Raw genomic sequence first — 23039 nt, forward strand, 5'->3', positions numbered from 1 at the left:
TGGAAGTGCAAATGAATGCGAGTCGCGAGAGAGATGAGATCCTCCAAAATGGTAGGGGTTTCTCGGCCCCCCAGTTCGTCTTTGATCCGACCGAACAGGCCACGCCAAAAAGCCCCTACGAGGGCATCGTTATTCCAACCAAGTTCGGAAGACAAGGTGCGAAAACATATCGCGCATTGTCCAACCGATAGTGTACCTTGACGGAGATTAAAGAGGGACTCGGTGGTGGAAGCAAGGTGACCCGGCTCGTCGAACACCTTACGGAAGGTGTCCAAAAAGATGGAAAGCTGAGAGACGAGTGGATCATCATGCTCCCAAAGGGGGTTCACCCACGCAAGCGCCTTCCCCTCTAAGTGGGAAACTATAAAGGCTATTTTAGCGCGATCGGTGGGATAATGCTGCGGCAGAAACTCAAAATGCAAACGACACTGATTCAAAAACCCGCAACACAACTCGGGGTCACCACTATACCAAGGTATCTTGCATAAGTGCGGTAGTGAGTGCGGAACCAAGGCCTCAGCTGAAACAGATTGTATGGAAAGGAGCCGATTATCTACAGACGCCATATAGTTGAGGATCTGGGCCTGGGAGTCGCGTTGCTGCGCGAGTTCCTGCTGGAGACTAGCCAACTGGGAAACATTCCCAGGCTCAGAGGACTGTAAGGCAAATAAAGAGGACTCCATGGACTTGAGAAATAACATAATCCTGGTCTGGTTTTCCCGAAGGAACGTCAGCTCCTTTTGGATAGAAGCCGCAGTACCAGCGGGGATCATAGCCTGATTATACTGTTAGAGTGGGTGGTCTGGGGCCGGAAACCCCTCTTGACCATGGCACCGAGGGGCCCTGGGTGAACTGCCAGGTGGAACCGACCCCTATACAGGGACTGTTAGGAGCAGGCCCAGGGGTTTGAGTACCACGGTAGCCGGTACCAAGAAGGGCGGCTCACAGGAGACACAGGTGAGTATGTCTGAAGGACGGTACTGGATACTAGGAACACCAGGTGTGTACACAGAAGTGCGCTAACTACAGGATAGTGCGAGACAGGTACACGTGAGCATGAATGGCGTGTAGCGAGTAATACGTCCGGAGGTAAACAAAGCAGGACACGTGCAAGGAGCATGACAGAGTACTGAATGGAGCAGCAGTCGTGCCAGGAGGTGTAACAGAGCACAGGGACAGAGTGAGTGCCAGGAGGCACGATTGAGCAAGAGACAGAGGACAGGATACGAGAGTGTGCCAGGGGGCACAACTGAGCATGAAGCAAAGTGAGAGTTCAAAATGAGTGCTAGGAGCACAATATAATACAAGACAGAGCAGAGGACCTGAGAATAGTGCACATCCAGGCAGGAACACAGCAGACCCAGCCAGGAGGCACAACAATAATCAGGCACCTCCCATAGGGGGAGGTAGCCTGATATAGCACATGACCACGACAGGTTCCGGGTCAGATCCTCTAGCCAGAAAGCACATGACCACTACAGCTTCCGGGTCATGTCCGCTTTTACCATAGAGAGGACCGACCCGGAGACAGAACTGACAGGAGCGCGCAAGCGCAAACGCGACATGGACGAGGAGCCTCGGGGACGAGAAGTGTGCATGCGCACCTGACGGGAGTCCCCGAGCAACCGCGGGACCGGAAGGAGTGATGTCGGGACCGAAGCCCTGCCTCCTGGTGAGCGCAGAATGACACAGCGATAGTAATATTTCATCAATAAAAATTGATGAAATATTCAATCCAGCCATGGCCGACGTGTGCCCAAACAGTGGTCCCCCCCCACATATGGGGTACCAGCGTACTCAGGACAAACTAGACAACAACTTTTGGGGTCCAGTTTCTCCTGGTACCCTTGTGAAAATAAAAAATTGCGCACTAAAATATAATTTTTTGTGGAAAAAAATATTTTTTATTTTCACGGCACTGCGTTATAAACTTTTGTGAAGCACTTGGGGGTTCAAAGTGCTCACTATGCATCTAGATAAGTTCCTTAGGGGGTCTAGTTTCCAAAATGGGGTCATTTGTGGGGGTGCTCTAATGTATAGGCACACAGGGGCTCTCCAAACACGACATGGCGTCCGCTAACTATTAGAGGTAATTTTCATTTCAAAAAGTCAAATGGTTCTCCTTCCCTTCTGAGCCCCGCCGTGCGCTCAAACAGTGGTCCCCCCCCACATATGGGGTATCGGTGTACTCAGGACAAACTGGACAACAACTTTTGTGGTCCAATTTCTCCTGTAAGCCATGTGAAAAAATCATTTTTGAGGAAAAAAAATTACTTTTTATTTTCACTGCTCTGCGTTTTAAACTTTTGTTAAGCACTTGGGGGTTCAAAGTGCTCACTACACATCTAGATAAGTTCTATAAGGGGTCTAGTTTCCAAAATGGGACACAGGGGCTCTCCAAACGCAACATGGTGTCCGATAATGATTGGAGCTAATTTTCCATTCAAAAAGTCAAATAGCGCTCCTTCTTTTCCGGACCCTGCCATGCGCCCAAACAGTGGTTTATGACCATATATGAGATATCTGTGCACTCAGGAGAATTTGGCCAGCAAATTTTAGCATCCATTTTATCCTGTTGCCCATGTGAAAATTAAAAAACTGAGGCTTAAAGGAAAGTACTTTTTTTTTTACCGATCAATTTGTGAAGCACCTGGGGGTTCAAAGTGATCATTATGCATGTAGATAAGTTCCTTGGGGGGGTCTAGTTTCCAAAATGGGGTCACTTGTGGGGGAGCTCCAATGTTTAGGTGCACAGGGGCTCTCCAAACACGACATGGCAACAGCTAAATATTCCAGCATGTTTTCCATTCAAAAAGTCAAATGGCGCTCCTTCCCTTCTGAGCCCTGCCTAGCGCCCAAACAGTGGTTTATGACCACATATGAGGTATCGGTGTACTCAGAAGAAATTGCCCAACAAATTTTAGGATCCATTTTATCCTGTTGCCCATGTGAAAATGAAAAAATTGATGCTAAAAGAAAATTTTTCTTGGAAAAATTAAAATGTCCATTTTTCCTTCCACGTTGCTTTAGTTCCTGTGAAACACCTGAAGGGTTAATAATCTTCTTGAATGTAGTTTTGAGTAGCTTGAGGGGTGCAGTTTTTAGAATGGTGTCACTTTTGGGTATTTTCTGCCATATAGACCCCTCAAAGTGACTTCAAATGTGAGGTGGTCCCTAAAAAAAAAGGTTTTGTAAATTTTGTTGTAAAAATGAGAAATCACTGGTCAAATTTTAACCCTTGTAACTTCCTAACAAAAAAAATTTTGTTTCCAAAATTGTGCTGATGTAAAGTAGACAAGTGGGTTATTTAGTAACCACTTTGTGTCACATAACTCTCTGGTTTAACAGAATAAAAATTCAAAATTTGAAAATTGCGAAATTTTCTAAATTTTTGCCAAATTTCTGTTTTTTTCACAAATAAACGCAAAAATTATCGACCTAAATTTACCACTAACATGAAGCCAAATATGTCGCAAAAAAAGCAATCTCAGAATCGCTAGGATCCGTTGAAGCGTTCCTGAGTTATTACCTCATAAAGGGACACTGGCCAGAATTGCAAAAAATGGCCTGGTCATTAAGGTCAAAATAGGCTTGGTCATGAAGGGGTTAATAATGAAGGCCCCACGTCGATCTCCCGTGGAGAGCAGCCGCATCAGGGGCTCCAGCGATACAGTGACGGAGATAACCCTGCACGCTGTATCACTCCACCAGGAGGTCACAGGAGTTCACCTGTGACTTACGGCAGCAGTACAGCATGGGAATTTTCTCACGCAGCAGTGCTGCCATAAAGTGAACTCAGATGACACACTGATGGAGCGTTATCTCTAGTCAGTGTGTCATTGGAGGTCTATAGAGAGGTCACATCTGCTAATGTGACTGCTCCATAGGGGAGATCGTCATGGGACACACGTTTTTAAAGAGGGACTGCATCAGAAAGGTAAGTATGGGTTGGTTTGTTTGTTTTTTTCACTTTTTTGCAGGTGATCGATGGTTTTGCTAAGATCTGGGCGTACAATAAAAATTATGAAAAACCGTGTCGTGTTTTATTTCATTAAAATTGTTTTTTCTTGCTGTGTCTTTTTAACACTTTCCTACTGTAGAATTAATAATGGATAGACGTCTGATTGACGCCTCTCCATTATTAACTGGTCTTAATGTCACCTTCCAATAGCAAGGTGACATTAACCCTTTATTACCCCATATCGCACTGCTAGAGAAGTGGGAAGAGAGAGGCTAAGTGCCGAGATTGGGAATCTTAGAGATGCGCCATTTCTGGGGTGGCTGCGGGCTGGTATTTGTAGCCCGGGGGCAATATCCATGGCCCCTTCTTAGGCTATGAATATCAGCCCATGTCATTCTTTTGGGGGTCCCCCTATTTTAATAGCCAGTAAAAGCTAAGTTGACAGCTGTGGGATGATATTTATGGCCTGGGAAGGGGCCATGGGTATTACCCCTTCCCAGGTTACCAATATTGGCCCCCATTCGTCAGCTTTCCCCCTCTGGCGCAGAAAATTGGGCAGGAGTCCATGCCATTTTTTTTAATATATATGGCTATATATCTATAGCTATATCTATGGATATATCTATGGAAATATCTATAGATAAATCTATGGATAAATCTATAGAAATATCTATGGATATATCCATGGCTACATCCATGGATATATCCATAGATATAATCATAGATATAATCATAGATATATCCATAGATATTTCTATAGATTTATCCATAGATAGAGCCCTGTGTGTACCAAGTGTACGGAGCTGAGCTGTGTGTTTACGGAGCTGAGCCGAGCCGTGTGTGTATGGGGTGTACCGATTGGAGCCGTGTATGTATGGAGCGGAGTCGCGTGTGTGCGGGGTGTACAAAATGGAACCGTGTGTGCACGAAGTGTACAGAGCTGAGCCGTGTGTGTATGGAGTGGAGCAGAGCCATGTGTGTACGGAGTGTACAGAGTGAAGCCACGTGTGCATGGAGTGGAGCCGCATGTGTACGAGGTGTACGGAGCAAAGCCGCATGTGTACAAGGTTTACAGAGTGGAGCAATGTGTGTACAAGGTGTACAGAGCGTGGCCGCATGTGTGCAAGGTTTACGGAGCAGAGCCGCATGTGTACGAGGTTTACGTAGTGGAGCCATGTGTGTCCTGAGTGGAGCAGTGTGTGCGCGAGGTGTACGGAGTGGAGTCGTGTGTGTATGAGGTGTGCAGAGCCATGTGTGTACAAGGTGTATGGTGGGGAGCATTTATTCCCCCCAACCGTCCCGGATCCAGCAGGACAGTCCCGATTTTGAGTCTGCCCCACTGTCCCCTCATTCTTTCTCTCTATTCTTTCTTTCTTTATCTCTATGTTCTTTCTTTCCCCTCTTTCTTTCTCTTTCTCTCTGCTCCTTCTTTTGCTCTGTTCCTTCCTTCTCTCTCTAATCTTTCTTTCTCTCTCATCTTTCTTTCTTTTTCTCTGTTCTTCCTTTCTTTCTCTCTGTTCTTCTCTCTCTCTGTTCTCTTTCTTCCCCTGTTCTCTTTCTTTCTCTTTCTTTCTTTCCTTCTTTCTTTCTTCCTTTCTTTCTTTCTCTCTCTCTCTCTCTCACTGGTCTTTCTTTCCCCTTTTTCTTTCTCTTTCTCCCTGTTCTTTCTTTCACACTGTTCTTTCTCTCTCTGTTCTTCCTTTCTTTTTCTCTTTTCTTTCTTTCTCTCTCTGTTCTGATTCTTTCCCATCTTTCCCTCTGTTCTTTCTCTTTCTGTTATTTTTTCTGTCCTCTCTTTCTTTCTCTTTCTTTCCCCTTTTTCTTTCTCTTTCTCTCTTTCTTTCCCCTCTTTCTTTTTTTCTCACTGTTCTTTTTTCCCCTTCTTTATTTCCCTCTCTGTTCTTTCTTTCACTGTTTACTTTTTTCTCTCTCTCTCTGTTTTCTTTCTTTCTTTCTTTCTTTTTTGAAGCAATTATCACCTGAGCAATACTAAGGAAATCCTGAAAACATGATCTATTGGTGGGCCTTGAGGACTGGAGTTGGGGAACCCTGGCTTAGAGTGCTCTCAGTATCGGCACTGCTCTTTGGGGTAACATAGTCAGGTGAATTGCACTCTGTTCACATCGAGTGACGTTTAACTCGGTGTGTTTACGGTGCTTACTCACAGCTCGCTCCGCCATTGTCCTCTAGCTGCGGTTTCACCATCACCGCATGGTGGACCCTGGGTTGCGAACACATCTTATCATGGTGTATATTTGGTGCGTTCCACCAATCTTAATGCACTATCTGACTGATATGCAACCGCCCAACTAAATAGCTGAAATTTGGATGCAAACAGTGGCAGCGTCAAGAGCAGCCTCTCTGTGCTGTATCAGTGTCAGATATTTATATGGAGAGGGACTTGAGGTTTCAGCAGCCAATGACACAAGCCGTTGTGTCAGGACATCGTGGGTGTTTCCTGCACCCTGATTGGCTAGCCAGAATATGCACATATAAAGATAGAAAAAAAAATGACTGCTATGCTGTGCTTCCAAGAACGCCCTGCGTCTGAGCTCTGCAAACCCCCTACCCTTATCATACATGTGTCAATACTCATGATACACCACCATTATCATTGCTAAAGTGTGGAAAATATTTTTGTGGCAATGTCAGATCATACTGACCCCCCTGGTGCGTTTCTGCAGCCCCCCTGCTTGTCCCATGGTCTCCCTTCCTTCCTTCAGCGGTCACGTGTTACCGCTCATTAAAGTCATGAATATGCACATATTTATGACTTTAATGAGCGGTACCATGTGACCGCTGAAGGAAGGAAGGGAGACCGTGGGAGAATGGGGCTGCAGAGAGGCACCAGGGGGAGGTAAGTAGATGCTATATTCACCTGTCCCGGTTCCAATGCTGCTTGCCGCTGTCTGCCCACCGGGTCCCTCTGCCAGTGGTGTTCAAACAGCAGAGGGCACGATGACGTAGTCAGTGCGCGCCCTCTGCCTGAACAGTCACTGAAAGAGGGACCCAGCAGGCAGACAGCAGCGAGCAGCATTGGAACCGGGACAGGTGAATATCTCAGGTGCCGGGTCCTGAGCCAGCGGCAACACCTGTCCCCCATAGCACGCTGGTGTCTCCGCCTGCTCAGCACACCGGCTCCTGGCCCCCAGGGACAAGAGAAGAGTATGTCTTTTTTTTTATTTTACAGCTGCAGCAGCGGCAGCAGCAATATATGGGGGCATAATCTGTGGGGCATCCTATGGGGGCAGCATATGGGGGCATATTCAATAGAGCATCTTATGGGGGCAGCATATGGGGGAATATTCTATGGAGCATCTTATGGGGGCAGCATATGGGGGCATATTCTATGGAGCATCTTATGGGGCAGCATATGGGGCATAACCTATGTAGCATCTTATGGGGCCTATTCTATGGAACATTTTATGGGGTATAATCTATGGAGCATCTTATAGGCCATATCCTTTATGGAGCACCATATGGCGCATATTATTCTATGGAGTATCTTATGGGGCCATTATTAACCTTTGTGCAGCATTATATAGGGCATATTTTTGTAAGGAGCATCTTATGGAACCATCATGAACTATATGGAGCATTGTATGGGGCTCCTGATTCAATATGGCTATTCAAAAACATTTAACCTACTGATGTCTCAATTAATTTTACTTTTATTGGTATCTATTTTTATTTTTGAAATTTACCAGTAGCTGCTGCATTTTCCACCCTAGGCTTATACGCGAGTCAACAAGTTTTCCCAGTTTTTTGTGGCAAAATTAAGGGGGACGGCTTATACACGGGTCGGCTTATACACGAGTATATATGGTACATTTTCTAATGGCGATGCATAATGTGAAATTAGATTTGGTTGCAAAGGTGATACTTTTGGTGCTCAAAGGTGGAATCTTTCGTATACTCTTTGAAGCAGCGGCTGCACAACATTGAGGTATATCTGTTCTGACATGAGCAGCTATTTTAATGTGCATGACATTAACACTTCTTGGATGCTTACTGGACCTTCACGGATATATTGTTATGGATATAGTTGTCTGCATTTTAAATATGGTAGTTGGGCACCCTTATGTGGTTGATTAGGAATACTGCACTTGATCTTTATATGAATTAATTCTCTTATTTGCCACATTAGCTAATTGTCTTTGGTACTGGTTAGGCATCACAGGCCATTGTCTGAACATATATCTTGGTAAGAGTTCATTTACAGTGTGCAAGAACTGTGATATATACAGTACTTTAGCATCGGCACTTTAGATTTTGGCAATTTTATATCTTTTTGGGATTTATACATGACTGATATCCTTGCTGTTATCTATTTATATATATTGAGAGTGTTTTTCATCTCCCCTTTTTTCCTTACTCCATTTCATGTTTTTTAACCGTGTAATTATTTTAACCATGTAAAAATTGAAATTAAAAATTTTATTCAAACTTATTTTGTCACTTCTAATTTTTGCACATAGGCACCTAAAAATTTAGATTCCTGTGGCAAATAATTTTTGTTTATGCATCTTTGACTATATAGAAGTGCCACTCATTCATATGAGTAATTGTTGATTTGGGACAACCGATTTATAGTCATTAAAACTGTAGTTTCACCTCAGTTGTAATTAAAGAATTAGAGATATAATTTATAATGTGCCAAATATGTAATACACCATTGCATTTCTGTTTTATCTCTTTCTAGTTGTACAATGCCAACATTTAACAGTTCGATCGCAGGGTTACATGAATTGTTCCCATCCATGGGGAAACTTTAGCTTTCAATCGTCATGTCACTATGAATGTTTTCATGGATTTGTCCTTAATGGTAAAGATAAGAGTCAATGTCTTTCTTCTGGGACATGGAGCAGTGCACAACCAAATTGTACAGGTATTGAATTTTTAACGCACCATTTTAGATAAAAAAAAATCATCAATGTGGCTTTCAGTTTTCAGCTTGTATGTTATGTCAAGCAATATCTACCTTTTGCCTTGCAGGAGATTTCTGAACATTTTTTTAATCTTGCAACATTTTTAGAGTTCAAATAAAATGTCAAAAATCTGTGTCAAAATCATTAAGTATCATGCTGAAAATGAATATACCTTACATCCATTCAAAAATATAAATCACCAGTCTGGTTTCTCGTGTTTAGTTTGTATATTGTGCTATATTTAAGTTTTTTAATGCCAGCGATTTATGATCAATCTCTTTTTAGGCAGGGGAAATCTGTACAATTAAAATACAGTGCAAAATATCTGTTACAAAATCATCACATAACATATTTGAATTGAATATATCATGTATTTAAACTCGAGTCAATCCATAAAATTTAGGTTTCTAATAAATAAAAAGATATATATATTTATATATGTTGCATTTTTTAAAAAACTTCTATGTACCGTATTTTTCGGACTATAAGACGCACCGGACCATAAGACGCACCCCAATTTTCAGTAGGAAAATAGGGGAAAAAAAAATAATGTGTCAAATGGGGGTCCGTCTTACAGTCCGAATTCAGCTTACCTGGGAAGGGATCCGGCACAGGTGGAGAAGTAGTCACAGGGGTCATTCAGTGGTCCAGGCTCGTGCGGTGGTGGCTCTGTGCTGGGGCAGCTGCGCTGGGGTAGGGGCAGCTGTGCTGGGGCAGGGGCAGCGGTGCTGGGGCTGGGGCAGCTGTGCTGAGGCAGGGGCTGCTGTGCTGGGGCAGGGGCAGCTGTGCTGGGACAGCTGTGCTGGGGCAGGGGCAGCTGTGCTGGGGCAGGGGCAGCAGTGCTGGGGCAGCTATGCTGAGGCAGGGGCAGCTGTGCTGGGCCAGGTGGGCTCTGCGGTGGTGGCAGCGGGCGGCGCTCTGCGGTGCGGTGGTGGCAGCGGGCTGTGCTCCGGTGCAGGGGCGGCGGCTCCGCCAGCATTTGTTCGCAGCCCGGAGGATTCCGCACTTCCCTTGCTGGCTGCCGCCATGTTGCGGTGGCCTCGGGGAGCATGGACGCCGGAAAGATGGCCGCCGGTCACTGAATTCAGCTCATCACAGATTACCGGGAGAATTCTAGTGTATGGGTAAGAAATGTGAAGAAACAAGCAAAATGTTCAAACTCTTTTCTACTGTTATAAACCACCAAAATGTGACAGAAAGCACATAATACTGTATGGATGAGTATTCTAGTCCTGAACTATTTCCTATTACTTTCTTTTTCATTCCAAGACATGGGGTAGGTACAGCTGAAAACTGTGCTGGGACAAAGGATTTGGAAGTGCCTGATAATGGTAAGCCAGATTGTGCAATGATAGGTGCAGGGCAGGAGGCATTTGTGCCAGTGTCTTGAACAGGGGATTGGGAAGTACCTAGCACAGGGGAAGAGGCAGTGGTGTCACCTAATGGCACCAATCATGGACCCAGGTGTTCAGCCCACCAAGGTAGGTGCTTAGATGACATGTGTCTGATCATGTTGCTGGTGGTTAGGTTCTTAGTGGTCATGCCCATGCTAATCTTGGCATGTCACAATTACAAATGGCCATTTTGTTAGTCTCTTTAAAAAAGTCCTAGACTTGGGAACACCTAACTCTTTGATGGAGAAATGCACGAGTGATGGTGCTCTGTGGAACAATTTGCCGCCTTGTCCCACTGATAACCCTACTGCCTCTTCCTGTCTGTTTCAGTGCTGACAACCTCTCCCCCTCAGCGTTGCTGGCCTTGCTCTGCATGCCAGCTTTCCAGGCTGAGTTGGTGACTTTGTCATCCAGCATTTCATGTTCCAACACAGCACCCTGATCTTGCTGACTTCATGACTTAACAAGACTTAGTGACATCTGTGTCTCATCATTTTCCTTCTTATCCAAATTTGCCATTCTCCACCATCATGTTCTTGTGGCCATGGCTGCCCTAAAGTTTGTGCATTGCTAAACAGCATGTCCTTCTGTCCCACTTGAAGTATGCAGAATGAGAGGCCACAATCAAGAAATCACGTTGTAAAGAGCTCCTCGTAGTGTCCTAATGTGGAATCACTAGTCTCCTGGGATGGTGAGAGGATTAATAATTAGGGTGAGGATTAAGTGATCCAAACTTAGTCTGGTGAGACTGGACCATGTGGAAGACTGTGTGGTGCTGCAAAGCCTGCTGGAAGCATTATTTGCTATATAACCGACCGCCTGTTTGCACTGCTCTGGTTTCATACAGTGAAGCAAATAATTATTTGATCCCTTGCTGATTTTGTAAGTTTGCCAACTGACAAATACAGAAAATCACATTTTATAAATTATATAAATGTATTTGCATTTTGCAGTGAGAAATAAGTGTTTGAATACAGTCAGAATAAAATCCTTTAATTGAAAGAAAGACACAGACTCCTTTATTTGAAATAAACACTCCTCACCTTTTTTTACCTATTTATTAGTGTAAAATTAAAAATAAAACCCATATTCCTCTCTGTCTGATGATAATCCATTTGTCCCACACCATAATCCATCTCTGCTTCATCTGGATGCCTTGCTGAACAGTGGCATGATGCAACCATTCAACCCAGCATCCAGGAGACACTGAGCTGAGCGTCAGAGTGCTGATTCAGTGACCTGTAGCGACAACATTGGGGTTACTGCAGGTCACTGAAGCGGTGGTTCCCATGGGCCGCTCATTGTAAGCGGCCCAATGAACTGCAGTGACCTTAACAAGATCACCGCAAGCACCGTGAGAAATAGTTATATATTAACTATTAACTATTGGACGAAGATGGCACATCTAAGGATGAGGCACTACTAGCAAGCAAAGAAGAAAAGGGCACAAAGCAACAACCAGAAGTGACAACAAAAAGTACAGCCAATAAGCAAAGAAGAGTGGTAGTGGTGGGAGACTCACTACTGAGAGCCACAGAAGCAGCCATCTGCAGACTGAACATAACTGCAAGAGAAGTATGCTGTCTCCCAGGTGCGAAGATCAAGGATGTGACTGATAGTATACCAAAGCTCATCAGTTCCAAAGATGTCCACCCATTTCTTCTGATACATGTTGGCACCAATAACATGGCAAGGAAGGACCTACAGAGAATCTTCAAGGACTTTGAAGAGTTGGGGAAGAAAGTAAAGGAACTGGATGCACAGGTAGTTTTTTCTTCTGTCCTTCCAGTAGAGGGGCATGGCACCAGGAGATTTAACAGGATCCTTGATGAGAACAACAGGCTAAAATGATGGTGAAGTCAACAAGAATTTGGATTCCTGAACCACAGTGTGAATGACCTGTATGACGGACTTCTCACCAGAGACGGACTACACCTCAACAAACCTGAGAAACACACATTCGCCAGAAGACTTGCTACACTCATCAGGAGGGTGTTAAACTAGAGCAAGATGGGACAGAAAGAAAAACATTAGACTTGAACATGAAGCCAGAAAATATACTGATGATGGATATGAGGTGCAGCAAAGAAGACACGATGCAACATACTGTACTCAGAAGGGAGGTAAGAAAATTTCTAAAACAGGAGATTGGAACAAAACAAAATCCTCTAAGCTGCATGCTCACAAATGTCAGAAGCCTGACAAACAAGATGGAAGAACTAGAAACAGAAATAGCTACAGGTAACTATGACATAGTGGGAATAACCGAGACATGGTTGGATGAAAGCTTTGACTGGGCATTTAACTTACAGGGATACAGTCTGTTTAGAAAGGATCGTAAAAATCGGAGAGGAGGAGGGGTTTGTCTTTATGTAAAGTCTTGTCTAAAGTCCACTTTAACCCCTTACTGCCATCAGACGTACTATCCCGTCCATGTGCCCTGGGACTTAATTCCCAGGGACGGGATAGTACGTCATAGCGATCAGCGGCGCCCACGTGGTGAGCGCCGCTGATCGAGGCCGGGTGTCAGCTGATTATCACAGCTGACACCCGGCACAATGTGCAAAGCGCAGGCATGAGGAAGTCTGCAGCAGTGCCTGTGACAGATCGCTGATCTGTCACAGTGATCTGTGATGTGACAGATCAGCAATCTGTCACAGGACAGTGATGTCCCACCTGGGACAATGTAATAAAGTAAAAAAAAAAAAAAAGTGTAAAAATAATTAAAAAAAATTGCTAAATAAATTAGTAAAAAAAAAAACAATATTCCCCAATAAATTCTTTTTTTGAAAATAAAAAAAACAAAAACAATAAAAGTACACATATTTGGTATCGCTGCGTCCATAACGACCCGCGCTATAAAACTGTCCCATTAGTTAACCCCTTTAATGAACCCCTTAAAAAATAAAAAATGAAGCAAAAAATAATGATTTATTATCATACCACCTAGCAAAAAGTGCAATAACGCGCGATCAAAAAGACGCATATAAATATCCATGGTACCGCTGAAAACGTCAGCTTGTCCCGCAAAAAACGAGCCGTGATACAGGGTCATCCGCAAAAAAATAAAAAAGTTATAGCTCACAGAATAAAACAATGCAAAAATAATTATTTTTTATATAAAATAGTTTTCATTGCATAAAACTGACAAAACATAAAAAAATGAGGTATCACTGTAACCGTACTGACCTGAAGAATAAAAGCGCTTTATCAATTTTACTACACGCGAAATGGTGTAAACGCACCCCCCCAAAAGAAATTCATGAAACGCTGGTTTTAGTTCATTCTGCGTCCCAAAAATCGGAATAAAAAGCGATCAAAAAATGTCACGTGCCCGAAAATGGTACCAATAAAAACGTCAATTCATCCCGCAAAAAATAAGACCTCACATGACTCGGTGGGTCAAAATACGGAAAAATTATAGCTCTCAATATGTGGTGATGGAAAAACTATTTTTACAATAAAAAGCGTCTTTTAGCGTGCGACAGCTGCCAAACATAAAAACCGCTATAAATAGTAAATCAAACCCCCCTTTATTACCCCCTTAGTTAGGGAAAAATAATAAAATAAAAAAAATTTATTTATTTCCATTTTCCCATTAGGGTTAGGGTTAGGGCTAGGGTTAGGGTTAGGGCTAGGTTTAGGGCTAGGGTTAGGGCTGAGATTAGGGTTAGGGTTGGAGTTATAATTGGGGGGTTTCCACTGTTTGGGCACATCAGGTGCTCTCCAAATGCAACATGGCGTCTGATCTCAATTCCAGCCAATTTTGCATTGAAAAAGTCACATGGTGCTCCTTACCTTCCAAGCTCTGCCATTCCCCCAAACAGTGTTTTACACCCACATATAGGGTATCAGCATACTCAGGACAAATTGCAAAACAACTTTTGGGGTCCAATTTCTCCTGTTACCCTTAGGAAAATAAAAAATTGGGGGCAAAAATATCATTTTTGTGGAAAAAAATGATTTTTTTATTTTCACGCCCAGGCGTTATAAACTTCTGTGAAGCACTTGGGGGTTCAAAGTGCTCACCACACATCTAGATAAGTTACGTGGGGGTCTAGTTTCCAAAATGGTGTCATTTGTGGGGGGTTTCCACTGTTTTGGTACATCAGGGGTTTTCCAATCTCGACATGGTGTCCAATCTCAATTCCAGCCAAAAACGTCAAATGGCGCTGCTTCCCTTCCGAGCTCTGCCATGCGCCCAAATAGTCATTTACACCCACATATGGGGTATCAGCGTACTCAGGACAAATTGCACAATAACTTTTAGGGTCCTGTTACCCTTGGAAAAATAAAAATTGGGGGTGAAAAGATCATTTTTGTGGAACAAATCTGATTTTTTAATTGTACTGCTGTACGTTATAAACTTCTGTGAAGCCCTTGTGGGTTCAAAGTTCTCACCACATATCTAGATAAGTTCCTTGGGGGGTCTAGTTTCCAAAATGGGGTCACTTGTGGGGGGTTTCCACTGTTTAGGTACATCAGGGGCTCTCCAAACGTGACATGGCGTCCGATCTGAATTTCAGTCTATTTTGCATTGAAAAAGTCAAACTGCGCTCCTTCCCTTCTGAGCTCTGCCATGCGCCGAAACAGTGGTTCCCCCCACATATCAGGTATCAGCGTACTCAGGACAAATTGCGCAATAACTTTTGCAGTCCAATTTCTCCTGTTACCCTTGGTAAAATAAAAAAAATTGAACCTGAAGTATTTTTTTTGTGAAAAAAAGTTAAATGTTCATTTTTTTAAATATTCAAAAAATTCCTGTGACGCATCTAAAGGGTTAATAAACTTCTTGAATGTGGTTTTGAGCACCTTAAGGGGTGCAGTTTTTAGAATGGTGTCACTTTTGGGTATTTTCTGTCATATAGACCCCTCAAAGTGGCTTCAAATGTGATGTGGTCCGTAAAAATAAAATGGTGTTGCAAAAATGAGAAATCGCTGGTCAATTTTTAACCCTTATAACTTCCTAACAAAAAAAAATTTTGCTTCCAAAATTGTGCTGATGTAAAGTAAACATGTGGGAAATATTATTTATTAAGTTTTTTGTGTGCCGTATCAATTCAAATTTGGAAAATTGCGAAATTTTCACCAAATTTCCGTTCTTTTCACAAATAAACGCAAGTTATATGAATGAAATTTTACCACTATCATGAAGTACAATATGTCACGAGAAAACAATGTCAGAATCACCGGGATCCATGGAAGCGTTTTAGAGTTATAACCTCATAAAAGGACAGTGGTCAGAATTGTAAAAATTGGCCTGGTCATGAATGTGCAAACCACCCTTGGGGCTTAAGGGGTTAAGGGAGGATATTGGCGAAGGGAATGAGGATGTTGAGTCCATATGCGTTGAAATACATGAAGGAAAAAATAGTAACAAAATTCTCATCAGCGTCTGTTACAAACCCCCAAATATAACAGAAATCATGGAAAGTCTACTACTAAGGCAGATATATGAAGCTGCAACCTATAATGAGATCCTTGTTATGGGGGACTTTAACTACCCGGATATTAACTGGGAAACAGAGACCTGTGAAACCAATAAAGGCAACAGGTTTCTGCTAATAACCAAGAAAAATTATCTTTCACAATTGGTGCAGAATCCAACCAGAGGAGCAGCACTTTTAGACCTAGTAGTATCTAATAGACCTGACAGAATAACAAATCTGCAGGTCATCGGGCATCTAGGAAAGAGCGACCACAATATTGTACAGTTTCACTTGTCTTTCGCTAGGGGGACATGTCAGGGAGTCACAAAAACACTGAACTTTAGGAAGGCAAAGTTTGACCAGCTTAGAGATGTCCTTAATCTGGTTGACTGGGAAAATGTCCTCAGAAATAAGAATATAGATAATAAAATTAAAGATGTGTCTGACAGGATATCAGGACTCTTCAGACCTACAGATGACTACCCATTCCTGCTACTACATGTGGGGACAAATGACACTGCAAGAAACGACCTGGAAACCATCTGCAGAGACTTTGAAGACTTAGGCAAGAAAGTGAAAGAACTGGGAGCGCAGGTGGTCTTCTCTTCCATCCTCCCAGTGGATGGCCATGGAACAAGGAGGTGGAATAAGATTCTGCAGGTGAACAACTGGCTACGTCGATGGTGCCGTCAGCAACGATTTGGATTTCTGGATCACGGAGTGAACTACTTATACGATGGACTACTTGCTAGAGATGGGGTGCATCTTACGAAGACTGGAAAGCATGTATTTGGAAGTCGCCTTGCTACACTTGTAAGGAGAGCTTTAAACTAGAACAACATGGGAAGGGAAGCAAAAGACCAGAAAAAGCCATACACCTGACAAATGCTATTGAGAACTCTGCTATTAGAAGTGGAAAAGAAGAACAAAGACGAAAGAATCTAATTAATAAAAATATTGGAGAAAGAGAAACCAATCACAAACTGAAATGTTTCTATACTAATGCACAAAGCATGGGCAACAAACAAGGAGAATTGGAACTACTAACACAGGAAAAGAAATATGATGTCATTGGAATCACTGAAACTTGGTGGGACAATACACATGATTGGAATACAAGACTAGAAGGATACAACTTATTTGCAAGAAACAGACTTGATAAACGAGGAGGGGGTGTCGCATTGTATGTTAGAAACGCGTATATCTGCACAGAGATTGAAGCTTCAGAGACTGGGAGTTCTGTGGAAACTGTTTGGGTAAGAATACAAGGACAGAACAATGGAAAGGACACCATTGTAGGCATTTACTACAGGCCGCCTGTGCAAGCTGAAGATATGGATGAACTCTTCATGCATCAAATGGCCAAGTTCTCCAAAAAATATGACATAGTTGTCATGGGAGATTTCAACTATCCAGACATTTGTTGGGAATCTCTCTCAGGCAAAACTAACAGGTCAAGGAAATTCTTATCCTCTCTTGCTGACAACTTTATCTTCCAAAAGGTAAGGGAGAAAACAAGAGGAACTGCTACCTTGGATCTAATCCTTATAAACAGGGAGGAAATGGTTGAGGAGGTAAAAGTGGCTGGGACACTAGGAGGTAGCGACCATGCCATTTTAGAATTTTGGATAACTAGAGGCGGAAGACCTGTGAAGACTCAGACGTCAAGGTTAGATTTCAGAAAGGCAGATTTTAAGGGATTCAGAAAGAGAATTGGAGGGATCCAATGGCTGGATATCCTTAAAGACAAAAATGTCCAGGAAGGATGGGAAATCTTGAAAAATGAAATTCTCAAAGCACAGTTGTTAACAATTCCGAAAAGAGGGAAGAATAGGAAGCAGTTAAGGAAACCAGGATGGATGAACACAGAACTTAAGCACATGCTAAAAAGGAAGAAAAAAATGTTTATAAAATGGAAAGAGGGAGGCATATCTAAAGAAGAATATAATGCTGTCTGCAGAACCTGCAGGGCACAAATCAGATTAACTAAAGCTGAAAATGAATTGAGGCTTGCAAGAGATGTCAAAAGCAATAATAAAGGATTTTGGGGATATGTCAAAAGTAAAAGAAAAGTCAAAGATGCTATAGGATTTTTACAGGATGAAAATGATGAAATGGTAAGACAGGAAGTTGAGAAGGCTGAACTTTTAAATTCCTATTTTGCATCTGTTTTCTCTCAGAAAGGAAATGTAACATCAACTGTTATTCACTGTCCTATTAAGGGAATAGAAGAATCCAGGATATCTATAAACAGAAAGATAGTGAGGAAACACTTAGCTAGCCTAAATGAATTCAAGTCTCCAGGTCCAGATGAATTACACCCCAGACTACTGAAGGAGATAGCAGAAGAAATTTTTGAACCCCTCTCTATAATCTTTGAAAATTCTTGGAGAACAGGAGAAGTGCCAGAAGACTGGAGAAGAGCAAATGTTGTTCCTATCTTCAAAAAGGGGAAGAAGGTGGACCCAGGTAACTATAGGCCGGTGAGTCTGACTTCTATACCAGGAAAGATCTTTGAACAAATTATTAAACAACATGTATGTCAATACCTGGATAAGAATGAAGTGATTAAACAGAGTCAGCATGGGTTTGTAACTAATAAGTCATGTCAGACTAACTTAATTTCCTTCTATGACGGTATCACTGATTGGGTGGATCAAGGAAATGCTGTAGATATAGTATATCTTGACTTCAGCAAAGCATTTGACAAAGTCTCTCATACAATCCTTATTGAAAAAATGATTAAGTATGGAATGGACAAGGCAACTGTTAGGTGGATTCATAACTGGCTTAGTGATCGGACCCAAAGAGTGGTCGTAAATGGCTGCACATCCAGTTGGAAGAATGTCTCAAGTGGGGTTCCACAGGGCTCTGTCCTGGGCCCTGTATTGTTCAACATCTTTATCAACGATTTAGATGAAGGAATTGAGGGTAAACTGATTAAATTTGCTGATGACACAAAGCTAGGAGGGATAGCTAATACTAGAGAAGAGAGAGAGAGGATTCAAAAAGATTTCAATAAACTGGAGAAGTGGGCAGCAACTAACAGAATGGTTTTTAACAGGGAGAAATGCAAAGTACTACATCTGGGCAATAAAAATGGAAAAAGCATATATAGAATGGGAGGAATAGGGCTAAGTGACAGCACATGTGAAAAAGACTTGGGTATACTAATAGATCACAGACTGAATATGAGTCAACAGTGTGATGCAGCAGCAAAAAAGGCAAATGCAATTCTAGGATGTATTAACAGAAGCATACAGTCTAGATCACGTGAAGTCATTATTTCCCTCTACTCCTCTTTGGTCAGACCTCATCTGGAATATTGTGTCCAGTTTTGGGCACCACATTTTAAAAAAGACATCAACAAACTGGAGCAAGTTCAGAAAAGAGCGACCAGAATGGTGACCGGTCTGCAAACCCTGTCTTATGAGGAAAGGTTGCAGGATTTGGGAATGTTTAGTTTGCAAAAGAGAAGACTGAGAGGAGACTTAATAGCTGTCTACAAATATCTAAAGGGCTGTCACATTGTAGAAGGATCAACTTTATTCTCATTTGCACAAGGAAAGACTAGAAGCAATGGGATGAAACTGAATGGGAGGAGACACAGATTAGATATTAGAAAAAACTTTTTGACAGTTAGAGTGATCAGTGAGTGGAACAGGCTGCCACGAGAAGTGGTGAGTTCTCCTTCAATGGAAGTCTTCAAACAGAGGCTGGACAGACATCTGACTGGGATGATTTAGCGAATCCTGCTTTGAGCAGGGGGTTGGACCAGATGGCCCAGGAGGTCCCTTCCAACTCTACGATTCTATGATTCTATGATAAATGGGAAATGTTTAAGAACAGCCTAAATAGGCACTGTAAGTGGTTTGTACCTTGTGGGAATAAAAGGACAAGAAATAGGAAAAAACCCAATGTGGCTAACCAAAGAAATAAGAGGGGCAATTAACAGTAAAAGGAAAGCATTTAAACTACTAAAGCAGGATGGCACTGTTGAAGCTCTAAAAAACTATAGGGAGAAAAATACTTTATCTAAAAAAACTAATTAAAGCTGCCAAAATCAAAACAGAGAAGCACATTGCTAAGGAGAGTAAAACTAATCCCAAACTGTATTTCAACTATATCAATAGTAAAAGAATAATAAGTGAAAGTGTAAACCCCTTAAAAAATTGTGAGGAAAGAAAGGTTGTAAATGATGGGAAAAAGCTAATACATTAAACACCTTCTTCTCCACGGTATTCATGGTGGAAAATGAAATGCTAGGTGAAATGCCAAGAGACATAGAAAACCCTATATTAAGGGTCACCAATCTAACCCAAGAAGAGGTGCGAAACCAGCTAAATAAGATTAAAATAGATAAATCTCCGAGTCTGGATGGCATACACCCACGAGTACTAAGAGAACTAAGTAATGTAATATATAGGCCATTATTTCTTATATTTAGGGACTCTATAAAGATGGGGTCTGTTCCACAGGACTGGCGCATAGCAAATGTGGTACCAATATTCAAAAAAGACTCTAAAAGTGAACCTGGAAATTATAGGCTAGTAAGGCCTATTTCACTCTTCAGTTTTTTGCATCAGTTCAAATCCGCCAAAAAGTCAGACAAGCGGATCCGTTCTCAACTGATGTGAACGGATGCCACAGAATCCATTTTCAGACGGATCCTGAAAATGAAGAAATTTAAAGGAACCGCTGGCCGGGAAGGAGAGAGAGAGAGAGAGAGAGAGAGAGAGAGAATTTATTTTTTGTCCGACACCCAGAAAGAATTTCGGGTTAAATGAGTGTCTGGAGGATCCGCCAGAGAAAAAAACGTTGCAAGCTCCGTTTTGAAATCTTTGAGGATGGTGACGAACAGCAACTTTTGGCGGATCCTCAAAAAAACCGGATGCAACGGACGGCAATCCGTCACAATCCGCCATTAATGGAAGTCAATGGGGAAAAAAAACGGATCCTCAAAAGAAAATTGAGGATCCGTTTTTTTCAAAACCTGGCGGATTGTGACTGATTGTAAAAAACTGAAGTGTGAAAGAGGCCTAAGTCTAACCTCTATTGTTGGTAAAATATTTGAAGGGTTTCTGAGGGATGTTATTCTGGATTATCTCAATGAGAATAACTGTTTAACTCCATATCAGCATGGGTTTATGAGGAACCTCTCCTGTCAAACCAATCTAATCAGTTTTTATGAAGAGATAAGCTATAAACTGGACCAAGGTGAGTCATTGGACAAGGTATATCTTGATTTTTCCAAAGTGTTTGATACCGTGCCACTCAAGAGGTTGGTGCACAAACTGGGAATGCTGGGTCTGGGGAAAATATGTGTAAATGGATAAGTAATTGGCTTAGTGAAAGAAAGCAGAGGGTGGTTATAAATGGTATATTCTCTAACTGGGTCGCTGTGACCAGTGGGGTACCGCAGGGGTCGCTGTTGGGAACTATTCTCTTCAACATTTTTATTAGCAATCTGGTAGAAGGTTTACACAGTAAAATATCAATATTTGCAGATGATACAAAACTATGTAAAGCTGTCAATACAAGAGAAGATAGTATTCTGCTACAGATGGATCTGGATAAGTTGGGAACTTGGGCCGAAAGGTGGCAGATGCAGTTTAACAATGATAAATGTAAGGTTATACACATGGGAAGGTGTTCCGAAACGCGCGTTGGGGCGGACACCTGGACCCTCTACTTGTCTGCTTGCACTTGCGTTCACCAGGTAATTTTGGATGTTTATTGGTCACTATGTGGGTATATGTGCATTCTATGTTATGGCCTATATGTACTTTGTAGCCTACTAGGTTAACTAAATGGTCAGCAGTATGGCAGTTTATTGGTTACCTACTTGTGCCCTTTCCATATGTTTCATGATTACTACAATATGAGCAGCAATTATGGTCCATTGTATGTTTTTCTGACAAGTTACCAGTGTTTTAGCATGTTTTATTGTTCCTGGCCCTGTAAATCAATAAAGCAATTTTACAATATGACCTTCAGTAGTTGTTTTGGAAGTTTGTCTTCCTTCCCCTTCTTTGTGAATTTTTGACAATTGGTCTTTTTACAGTCCATGGTGTTTCTATTATTGTGGGATACTATTTACAATTGGTTTGGCATGTTATTATTTACAGTATCCCATTTGACATTTATACCTATGTGTACTACCTTCTCTGTCTAATAACTATGTATTAGCATATAAGGGGACAATATTAATATCTCTCCGAGGATCTGTTTATACCAAGGAATGTGATGGTCACAAGGGGGCATTCTCTGTGTCTGGAAGAGAGATAGTTTTTCCACCAACATTTTTTAATGTTAGGACAGGGAGAATCTGGAATTCCTTATCAACCTAAAAAATTCTGTTGCCAACCAGATAAACCTCTCAGGCCAAAACTCAACCCAAACAACTAGAAAATATATGTAACTCCCAATGTCATATAATATGACACCAAATAATATGGTATAAAAGTAGATCCACCACAAAATAGAGAGGTATATATCAATTATATAATTTTATTGCATATATAAATTCAGACAAACAATACACGGGTATTAAAGTGAGGTAGATAGAAAGCAGCTAAAAAATATTAGCATAGTCAAAGAGTTGGTAAATATAATGCCAGACAGAAAAAAAAGCATTGCACAGGCCATATCCGCACTAGACCAGGAGATTAATAGTAAAGATCATGAGCTTGATAATAAAAGACACCGACTATCTATTTTAATAGCAAATATCAAAGGACGACCAAAGTACAAATTGATGTATATATAGCTAATAACAATGGCCAGTCAGAAAATTGTCCTTATGCTAATCTAATAGAGTCCTAGAAGCAGAATAACCTGTAATCTAGGTATAAAGTGATACCTGCGGTAACAGATTAGAGCTCAAAGCTGTACTGATCAATGCAAGGTGTACAATTACATAAGTCAAGACGGAACGTTTAGGGATAAATACCTTGGGACATGATCCTGGTGGTGTGCAGAGGTGCCCGTGAGACGTGCTGAAGCCTCAGCATTGATCAGTACAGCTTTGAGCTCTAATATTATTAGTTTTCAGGACAACAATTCTTATTATATTTTAGCCTTGGTAGCCGCAGACCACTCTTATGGAGTTTTACAATCGTGTAAACTATCTGATCTAAAAACAGATGGGGGGAGGCATTAAACTGATTAACAAGATACTTGGGGGGGCGTTAAACTGATTAACAAGATACCTGGGGTGAAGACATCCATCTTGTGGTTCTTGTGTAATCAGTGTTAGAAGCTGTCAGTTAATTAACTGTCCATGCTTCGGTATGGACTGTAGGCAGAGGCTCTAAGGCTTCCGGCT

The 23039-nt window shown here is 42.0% G+C and overlaps 1 protein-coding gene across 1 annotated transcript in view; it reads left to right on the forward strand.

Moving 5' to 3' along the window:
* The window catches only part of LOC141067361 (L-selectin-like), a 297474-nt gene that overhangs the window by 158227 nt on the left and 116208 nt on the right, over positions 1 to 23039 (forward strand). Inside the window, exon 5 of the mRNA XM_073558054.1 lies at positions 8664 to 8849. Coding sequence (XP_073414155.1) covers positions 8664 to 8849 — 186 coding nt within the window. The remainder of the gene's footprint in view (positions 1 to 8663; positions 8850 to 23039) is intronic.

Source organism: Dendrobates tinctorius, unplaced genomic scaffold, assembly GCF_039654945.1.
Source record: "Dendrobates tinctorius isolate UK_male_01 unplaced genomic scaffold, ASM3965494v1 ptg000012l, whole genome shotgun sequence".
NCBI lineage: Eukaryota > Metazoa > Chordata > Amphibia > Anura > Dendrobatidae > Dendrobates > Dendrobates tinctorius.